This window comes from Porites lutea, chromosome 8 (genome assembly GCF_958299795.1).
Source record: "Porites lutea chromosome 8, jaPorLute2.1, whole genome shotgun sequence".
Classification (NCBI taxonomy): domain Eukaryota; kingdom Metazoa; phylum Cnidaria; class Anthozoa; order Scleractinia; family Poritidae; genus Porites; species Porites lutea.
In genome coordinates, this window is record NC_133208.1 from 6,622,311 (window position 1) to 6,632,769 (window position 10,459).

At 37.8% G+C, this 10,459-nt stretch overlaps 1 protein-coding gene and 1 pseudogene across 2 annotated transcripts in view; both read left to right on the plus strand.

Moving 5' to 3' along the window:
* LOC140946066 (inactive pancreatic lipase-related protein 1-like) overlaps positions 1-5,409 on the plus strand; it is a 48,563-nt gene extending 43,154 nt beyond the window's left edge. For both annotated transcript variants that reach the window (XM_073395135.1, XM_073395136.1), the window contains exons 5-6: positions 3,825-4,025; positions 5,185-5,409. In XM_073395135.1, coding sequence (XP_073251236.1) covers positions 3,825-4,025; positions 5,185-5,198 — 215 coding nt within the window. In that variant the 3' untranslated portion in view covers positions 5,199-5,409. The remainder of the gene's footprint in view (positions 1-3,824; positions 4,026-5,184) is intronic.
* LOC140946535 (uncharacterized) lies at positions 16-3,375 on the plus strand (annotated as a pseudogene).
* Positions 5,410-10,459: the final 5,050 nt, after the last annotated feature.

A 10,459-nucleotide genomic window follows, 5' to 3' on the forward strand; every position in this document is an offset into this window, starting at 1 on the left:
CTGCGTTTTAAAGTTAATCAACTTTTTAGTTAGGGGGACTCTCAAATGGCCCCCGGTCTGAATAGGGTTGTGAAAGGACTGAAAATAGTGCACTGATTACAGTTTCTCATACTTGTGTGTTGCTATAAAAACTGTAATCAGTCAAACGATAAAATCGCGACTTCTTGGCCGTGGCGAAATGGCTAAACGATCACAAGCTAACTTTGAATATCGAGAAAACGAAACGTATGCTTGTAGGTAGTAATAGGAAATTGGAAAGCAAAGTGGATCTAACAGTATCAATCTTCGACAACATTGTAAACAATGTCAACAGCTTCAAATACCTTGGAATTTTTATATCATCTGATTTTACATGGACAAATCCTGTTTAGTACATTGCTGGCAAAATTAATCAAAGGCTTGGTCTCCTTAATCGCATTAAACATTTATTACCTTTTAGTGCACACCATCTTTTTTATAATAGTCTTGTCATACCTTTATTTGATTATGCAGACCTTGTTTGGGGAGACAAGCATAATGTAACCTTAATGACCAGTTTGCAAGTCTTGCAGAATAGGGCTGCTAAAATAATTTTAGACAGACCTCTTTATTCATCTGCTACGCATGCGCTTGCCACTCTTAATTGGGTTCCATTAGAAACAAGAATCGCCGAAAGACGATTTTTAACTGGGCTGCCAAGGAGCTATTTTTTCTGAGGGGAGGGGGCGGCTATACACACTCAGGCTACTATAAAACCTTGCGTGAGACAGAATCTCATGTGAGACTGAAACATAAACTCATCCAGAACATTGTACCCTTTTGAAAGACTTTCGTAACAAAAAAAATGAGTACCATTTTTAAGTGGGGGCTGTATAATAACTTTTAAATTCCACCATTAAGAATAAAAATAAACAAGTTAGTCATTAATTCTAAGCAGGAAACGATTTGCATTATTTTCACGCACCCTCCCCCAATCCCTCTGTCTCCCAAAATATAGCGTGACAGTATAACGTGACTAATTTGACGTAACCGAAAATTCCAAAAATTATTGTCGTTCTACGAGTATAAAATGTGACAAGGTCAGCTACTCACCACTGGGTTAATTTACTCTAGATAGAAATATTGTATTGTATGAAACAGAAAAGTTTACTAAAACAGACAGCCAACTACCCTTTGATTCCGATCCAGGGGCCTCACTGACTGCACTGAGACTTTAAATAGCCGATCCTAATTTGCGGGCTACAGTCTACATAAAAACGCAGAATTATTTACCACAAGATAAAAAAATATTCAGTTTTAAGATTTTATTCTTCGTATTTTTCTCTATCTTAAAGGAATAACATCCTTCGCACTTTGTGACATAAAAAAGTTTAAAGATTTCTCGCTCGCACATTGCTTTCATCAGCACGCACTTTAAAAAATGTAAATAGATGAAAAGATCGATATTATATTTTTTTACCTGATACCGATATGAGTTAAAAATTTGCTCGAGTTTGCTGTTTGTCTCACGACACCCACGACTAACGTTTCTTCATGGCAGATAACTATGCCGCTTTATAACTCCTCCGAAGTTTTTGTGCCAAATATGGAAACACCATTCACAGCCCTTGGATATTAAAAAGACTGAACGTAACGCACAATGTGCCCTTGTTTACCTCTGATTACATCTGCAAGCGAACTCTCTCTTTTCAAGCGATTTATCTCAACGCACAATAATTAACCCTTATATTAGTTAAAACCCTATGGTTCATTCATATTAATACTGTTTTGCCCCTCACATTTACTGTGTTTAATTTGTTCGTATTCAAAACACATTTAGGAAAATAATGGTCGGGTAAGTCATGTGTATTATGTTTCGTGATAAATGGATTATACTCTTTTTTAAGTTCCCATTTTGCGGTGACTTCAGTTTACATCACCATAAAATGGTACAAGAAACATCAAGAAACATCAGGCAAGCTGAAAATTTACAAAGGCATGTTTTTCGAAACTCGCTAATGCTGACATCGATACATCTGATATCAGTGGTTGCCGAAAGGGCGAAAACACAGAATTATGATAACAAGATCATGTACAAATTTAATGATAAAAGCTTAGCAAGATACAGATACAAACAAAAGCAAACCCCCCTGAAACCTCGACCTGGGCTTCACTTGTATGCTCTACTCAGTCACCAAACCTTGTCAGTAATAGCTCCTATTTTCCTCAAGTAGGTCTCTGTGAAGCTCCCGGATGGGATATCCCGGTGAAGCTTTCAACTTGTGTGCGAAATTCTCAAAGTTTGTCAAAGTTCCTATTTTTGTCCGTGTCTTCTTTATCCTCAGTATCCGAAATTTAGACCTCCAAAGTAGCGTGTGTTGCATTAAATAGATGGCAAAGTTGTCACGTCCCTCGCTCATGGACGTCCATTTCGTAACATCAGGATTCATCTGACATTCATCGGCAACTGAGTTGTTCGCTTCACTGGGTACGACAACTTACAATCAAGTCTTCAGGCATAGCGTCGTCTTTTGGTGTCCCCAAATTAGTAAGGGATTCTTTTTTCCCTGGCTAGACGGCTTTGACACTTTAATAAAGTTTCTATCTAAAGTTTCTATCTATCAACTGGTGAAATACTTTGCTCATAAATTGTGCTTATCAATTACTCATGTACTACATCGATCGATAATTCTCTTTGAGTTCACGAAACGGCCCCGGCGTTCCAAACCTGACGCTCACAGTCATCTTTTAGTGTGAACCTTCCGTGAACGGCGTGTAGGTTTGTATGCAATGCCAGCATTTCTCTGAGTTTCCCAGCGCCAACATCATCAACTGACTTAAACTCGAACACTAAAAAAAATTTATACAGTGACTCCTATGATGGAATCGCTTCAAACAACGCAAATAGCCTTCTTCAGGTTCGCAACGCCTTCTGGGTTTCTGGGGGGGGGGGGGGGGCGGGGACGAGGTACAAAAAGTATTCGTGCAATGGTCCGTGCAAGGGAAAATCGTATGAAACCATTTGGGAGAACATCGTTTCTCGGTACCAGACCCTCGTGTCTTCCCTCCCCTGGGGGACCGTTTTCTGCACAGACGACCGAAAACGGAATTTATAAGAGGGCAGCCCTGAAAGGGGCAGCCCAGTAAAAAGGCCTTTTTCGGAGAAGATGTACTTATGTGTATAAGTGTTTAAATGGACTTGTTGAGCATGATATGAACTTCATAAGACAGCAAGAACAACATGATTATAATACCAGAACTAAGCTTAATCTTAGACTTCCAAGTGTAAAGAGGAATTGGGGCAAACTACGGACTGCATTTCATGCCATCAAGGATTTTAACTCCCTTAGCCAGGCAATCCGACAATCCGTGAAGCTGAATATTTTTATACCTAATCTTTTTAAATTTGTAATTTAAATGAATTTCATGCCATCAAGGATTTTGACTTCCTTAGCCAGGCAATCAGACAATCCGTGAATCTAAATATTTTTAAACCTAATCTTTTCAAATTTGTAATTTAAATGAATTTCATGCCATCAAGGATTTTGACTTCCTTAGCCGGGCAATCAGACAATCCGTGAATCTGAATATTTTTTAAACGTAATCTTTTTAAATTTGTAATTTAAATGAATTTGAGTTAATATCTTGTACATTTTAATAGTTTTTACATATTTTAGTTTTTTAATGTCTTTGCGAATTGTGTGTGCAGCGGTTTCAAGTAATCACGGTTAGGCTCGGTTAGGCTCGATTACCTGTTGCTGTCCGGAACTGAGCCCGCGATCCTCCCGCGCTCCTCCTTAATCACGGTACACTGTACATATTCTATATTTAGGTATTTTTTTTATATTTATTTTTTCTTCTTTCAGCCTCTTGTAGCCATTCAAGAGCGACGCAGTACTTTATTGCCTCCGTGCATAGATCTTGCTCATTGACCGCATATCCATGCGATAGCTACTTGTCCTTCAGTCTAGGGAGCTGTCGGGCGTGCAATGGCGCATGTTCCAGCATGGGTTTCGACGCTGACCGCACTAAAAGGACAGGAGAATTCTACCTAACAACAAACTGTGGTACGTTTTACTCTCAAAAACTTAAATTACCCTTCTTTCCCTCCGCGGTGGCCAATTCAATTGGCCAGGATAAACTGACACCCTTTAGTCGAAAGAAATCGGCTTATATGCTGTCACAAATACCACTGAAAATGTAAAGAATTCAGTTAATTAAAGAGATAAAAAGCAAGATGTGATTTTTTTTTTTTTAAGTAACCGTTACGGTTTATAGGGGGAGGGGGGTCTGGAAGCAAACACAGAGTTTCAATTCAGGCGAATGAAAACTGACGTCTGTCATATTTTGTTATTTCAAGGACTACAGCAGTCTATTGGCTTTATAAAATTTCAACGTCATCAGTGAAAATTAATTTTATAATTATTCAATTCAGAGGGGGCAGAGGACAAATTCTTGTTGGTTGTAATATCATTCTATATGTCGTAACTATTCATCAGAAGGATGCTTAAAATATGTGCAATTATACAACTGTTTTCGGCTCCATTAAATCTTATACCAATTAATTGACGGAGCCACCCACAATGTGAGCACACTTATACTGACAAGGCGTATGAGTAGGAAAAAAGAACTAAGGCCTTATTAGCTGCTGCTTTTTCAGAGAAGACCGTTTGACTCGACCCAAGGGTCATCCTCGGTGTAAAAACCTGTGAAGTTTTTCTTTGTTTTCTAGATATTATTTTCCTTGGCTCTATTGTCTTGACTTCTCACCGTCTTCTTTGTATTAATTGTTTTACGTCACTCGTGAGGTTCACAGGTTTTTACACCGAGTATAAGCCCGACCAAAATGATTCTAATTCGACGGTTGATTCAGACGTCGATCTTAACTAGTCGGGCTCTATTCATTTTCGAATTTTCACGATGTACAGTGGTCTACAATGCTTAACAGTGAAAATAAATTATATTGATTGATGCATGAGAAGTTCGAAATTTGAAACGAACTCAAGTCACTCCACAGTCGAAATTTCCATGTGAGCCACTCGATCTTAATTCATGGGTCGACCAAAATTAGATATGTCCGACTTAATTGATTCAAGAATATGGAGGAAAGTATAACAAAAATGCTGAAATTCAAATTAAACCTAAAGCTCAAACAATACAAAAGCTTTAAATAAAGATTATCTCCTCACCGTTGGATTATAATATGCTCGTTTGTTTGCTTCCTAGGGACGACGAAGTAAGATTTCAAAGTGCGACAGAAGTTGAATGCGATGACTTTAAGCAAGTCTCTGCCATTATCAATAAAAGCAAATTTTAAAGTTAAAATTCCATTGTAGAGTTTAGAATACCTTTACCTGGGTATTTCGCTATTTTTAAACTTTTTTTTGCCGAAAGCATATAAGTTTTCTTGAGCTTGTTACAGTTGTGAGAATAAATAACATTTAACGCCAATCTATTTAGCGAGAGTCACTTACTTATAATTGCCAACGAGGCAACCGAGCTAAGAAGCGAGGTTGCCTCGGCGGCAAATTCATAATCCCGCGCAAGGTAGGCAAGAACTCTCAAATTCTGCCTAACCCCCTAAAATTTGCCTTCTTGACCTTATTTAGGTGTAAGTATGACCCCATATTTAGGCAGTGACGTCATGATTTTGTAATTACAACCTGTCGTTCGAAATTGGGTGATCCCTTGTGCAGCTGTTCGTTCTCAGTTCAAGAGGCCCTAACAGGTGAGCAAACTTTAAAGCGATTTCTAGATTTGAAAAGGCTATTAGTGCTCTGGTTTGCTTTATAAATTGCGTTTAAAGCAGCAACTGATCAATGAATAGGGTTTTACGCTCCAGTTTTTGTCAGAGCCGCCTTGTTCTTCGCAGCTCGATTTACATTGAGGTACTCGCGTGTTCGCTTCTCGACTCAGAAGAGGGTTTTCACTTCAGTGGTATCTTTTCCTTTGTAAATTGAATTTATGCGGTAGCTAATCAAGGAATAGGGTTGAATTCTCAAAAAGTTTATCAGAACCAGTGTGTTCTTCGCAGTTCTATTTACATTGAGCCAGTCCTGACCGTCCGTGAGGAATGCAACGCATTTGAGAATCTTTTGTTGTTTGGAAGTTTTTTTTGCCTTTGGAGAGATTTTTGTCAACTACCATGTCCTTTTGCAGCTCGATTTACATTAATTGAAGACAGCCCTAAACTCCCATGAGGAATGCAACGAATTCATCGCGGACCTTTTGGGTCCTTTTGTTTTAAAGACCATCATTATGAATCATTTCGCCTTTCGAGAGACTCTTTGTACTGTGCCACTCGCTCATTAGCTCTTTATATTTTATTCAAGTTTATATTTTTATACCTCTGATACATTCCATCCCTTTCTTGCCCTTTTCACACATTTTGCTTCCACCAATTTTTTCATATGTATTAGTATCACCATGCGAAATATTTTTGTTATCCCTGATGATGGCGTTGATCGGCGAAAGCTCGGAATTTAATTTTAAGTTTTAAATTTAGCAGTCAAAGACCTCACTTTGGTTGTGATTTCACTATCCTTTCTAGGGTTTGTTTCCAAACCGACTTTTACTGAGTTTACCTTGGCAACTATTTTCACTGTGAAACCTCCAGTCTAACCTGCTAACTCAGAGGATTCAAATTGTAAAAGCGGGCCATAATCAAAATTGGCTGGGGACGAAGCGCTGTTAATGATTTCTCTTGTGATCATTCTCGCTGTACTTTTGCGAAAGAAAAGGAGTTTTATTCAGCGAATGGGGCTTATGTCCTTACAAATGAGGAGGATGTGACGAAATGTTTTATTCTGTCAATCCAACAACGAAACAACATTTAGCGCCGTAAGCGCAAGACTATGTGGGTTTATCCAAGACCAGAATTCCTGTTTAAGAACCTGGCCGAAGAACTGGAAAAATCCAGTGGGGTCGGTGGGATTGTAAATCGAAAGAAATGATCGTTGAAATCATTTGCCATATTGAAGTTCTTAAGCTCAACAACGAGGCGATTGTCTGGCAATAATATTACCAGATTATTTGGCAGGCTACTGTCACTACGCAGTGACTACGCGCGACCTGATTGGCTGCTTTATTTATCAGGACAAACTACGAGTTAATATAACTCTTGTGAAAACAGCTTGCATTTTTAACTAGCTAAAAAACAAGGCGAGGTGTTTTCATTGTATTTCCGGACTTTTCCGGCTTAATCTAGTCAAAATTGTCCATTAAAAAGTGAAAACACAACCTTTAACTATATATTTTACTTTCTAACGTTTATAGTTTTGAATTTCCATAAATATAAGTGCTAACTTGCTCCAATTTTACTCAACAAAGCTTCAAGGCATGTTGTTATTTTTTAATAGAAGTGAAAGCTAAGAACGTACCAAAGTTTTTTTTCTTAAGTTGAGTGCCATCCTTTTCTATAGCTAAATCCTTATTGTAAACTTTTAAAAATTATGTAACAAATCGCGAAGATCTGGATAGGCACATTCCACAAAAGATAAACGAATTTACCTCGTTGGCACTTGACGGAAGGTACCCCTGGTCTAAAAGCAAAGATAAGTAAAAGGATTCGAATGATAAAGAGAATACTACATCTTTTACCATTACAAGCAAGGATAACATTGTTCAATTATCCCATTGTTTGACTACGAAGACAGAGTCTGGGATGATCTTCGATTTAACGAACCTCTACATAACGAAGTCCTCGGTGTAATGAACGATTTTCTCTACCTCAGTAATAGTAAAATACATGAAAAAGAACCTCTATATAACGAAACGTCGTTATAGCGAACATATTTTGCCAGTTACTTGGCCCCGTTTTAATCGAGGTTCCATACGGTAACGACACGCTTATGAGTTGGTTTCAAGTCCTTCAAAACAAGACAGACAAGTTCTGCTTGATCTACCACCAAGAACTTCAAGACTCTAATTTGACTTGACCTGAAAAAATAAATAGAAATAGAACAGAATACCGTGAAATTCCGAAAATAAGCCCCTCCATGTATAAGCCCCTCCAAATATAAGTTCCCCAAACCGGTAACGCAAAAAATCCTCCGTTAAATCGCCCCTCCAAATAAGCCCCGGGGCTTATTTTCGGAATTTTACGGTACTTTCAAAGAGAGGGCACTTTTGTTGCTGTGTCATGATGTAAAAATATCTGACATGGGGAACTGAGTCTAAATTTAGCATTATATTAGGCGCAATAGTGAATGATGTTCTACAATGTTAATTTACAATTGAGATTGAAAACACCAAATAATTGCTTTTTTTAAGGCAAATCTAAAATCTTTGTAAACTAGATGGAACTTAAAGTTACCAAATTGAGTAAGGAAGCTTAGTTCCGTTTTTAAATCAGTTTTATATGTACATATATATCTTTTAATCTCTTTTCGTAGTTTTTAATTATTAGGTAAATGATTATCATTATTAATTATTTAAATGTACATGTTGGTTCGAAATTTTTGGCGATGGGCTACGGATGCCTGAGGCATTTCTTCAAATTATGTTTAAGCAAAAGAACGTTAATCAGAGACTTGAAGACACGGATCGACAAAATGTCCATCAAGGGATTCATTATAATTTTGCCAACTTTGTTTGTATTTTCAGAAGGTAAGATCACCGTTAGAGTTTTCGTTTAACGGCATCACCATGCAGTTCATCGAGATCGCTACTTAAGCGGAAGACATGAGGAATTAAACTAATATAATCATTACCTTCATCTCTGTCTACGATATAGGTCTGTAACTAACGCCGGGCTAGTTCGTCTCTTCAATCTCAGCGGCTTGTTACCTGTGTTAAAAAGAGACGACGATTAACAATATTGATGACAAATTTCTCTTTAATTTTGGCGAGAGATTTCTGCATTAAACTGTAGTTTCACGTACGAAAATTCGGCGACAACTTCCGCGAATATCTCAATACCAAGATGGCGTCCAGGTTTAAAGATGTTAGGAATGAAAATGGTTACAACTGGGGTATAAAAAAAAACGCTATCCGAGATCGAAACTGACCTAGATATACGAGAGAGCAAAAACGGAAAGAAAAATACAAAGAGTAAGAGGAAATTAAATGTTCTTTAGGTGAATGCAATGACTTCGTGAGATCAGATAGAGCAACTTTCGGACTATCATGGAAAAAAAATCATAAAATTGCGAACTTAAGCCAAAGTGTACTGCTTTAAACTTTTTTTCATGCATGGAGTAGTTCAAAGTAATAAAATGGTCAAAGTCTCTAGACTCACGATTGTGAGTGTTATTTGTCATCCGTGATATTTATGGGTTACTGGCGAAATGCTGGTATACTCAGAATTATTAGAATTTTGACAAAATGTAAGTGGAATAAGTTTCTTTTTTCACTCTTCGTTATTTGATTACACACAATAAAAGATAATATATGGACACGCGAAATATTATATTGAGAAGTTTCGAAAGCGAAGAGCACGAAAACAATGGTCCCATTTTACAGCAATCTGGATTCCTGAATCCGGGGACTTTTTGCTTGTTGTAAAATCCAGAGAATTCTGGGCTTTGTAATCCAAAAATAAGTTCCAGGAATCCACAGTATCCCACTAACGATTGGGACCTAGAATCCATGTTCCACTCACTAGAATCCGGAATCTGGTACTTAGAGTCCAGAATCAAAGCATGGATCCAGATTCTAAGACTACAGTGAAACCTCTATTAAGCGGACACCTTCGGGTCCTTCCCAAGTGTCCGCTTAATAGAGGTTGTAAAAATTGTGCAATGTTTGTTAACGATCAACATTCAACGGTTACCTTTACTGTGATAAAGTTGCGTGTTGTTAAAGATGCCATCCAGAGTTCAAGTTCATTACCTTTCATTACCTACTTTAATTTGTCTGTAAATACAAAGACATTAACTGACTTCAGTATGTATTTCAAGGAGGTAATCCAATACTACTATAATTGTCAATTCAGTCCGGTGTCCGCTTAAAGGGACAGTGTCCCGATTATGCGCACGCGCGAGCGTCATCTGTTTTTTCTTCAAAAGACAATAGAACTGTCATATTGACTCGACAAGATTTCCTTCCGGACCGCACCGCCGACAGAGATTTGTTGTTTATATTCTCAAGTAATATTTTAGACTTTCAAAGAAGTCTTTCGTCTTATATAAAAATTTGGCTCGCGGTTCGAAGACTTATCGCGATTTTATCGCTAGCTGGGCCGTCTCGCGACCCGAAAATCTCGTTCCGCTCGCTCTAAAAACATATTTTCTAATTTGAAACTCGTGTCAGAGGTCAGTTGTTCCAAGTCTAGTAATATCTGCGTGATTTGCTCGCGTTCTAGTCTCAAACGTTTGAAAGACATAAATAAAAATGCAATCTCAACGCTATGAATCATCAGAAAGGTTAGTCAAAAATTATATCACGATTTCATGGCACTAGTTTTTCTAAACATGTAGCGCCTGTTTGTTTGATTTTGTCGGCCGTTAGGGAGATTCATTTAAAAAAGTTTACTAACGCGTCGTTGCAAAACATTCTGCTT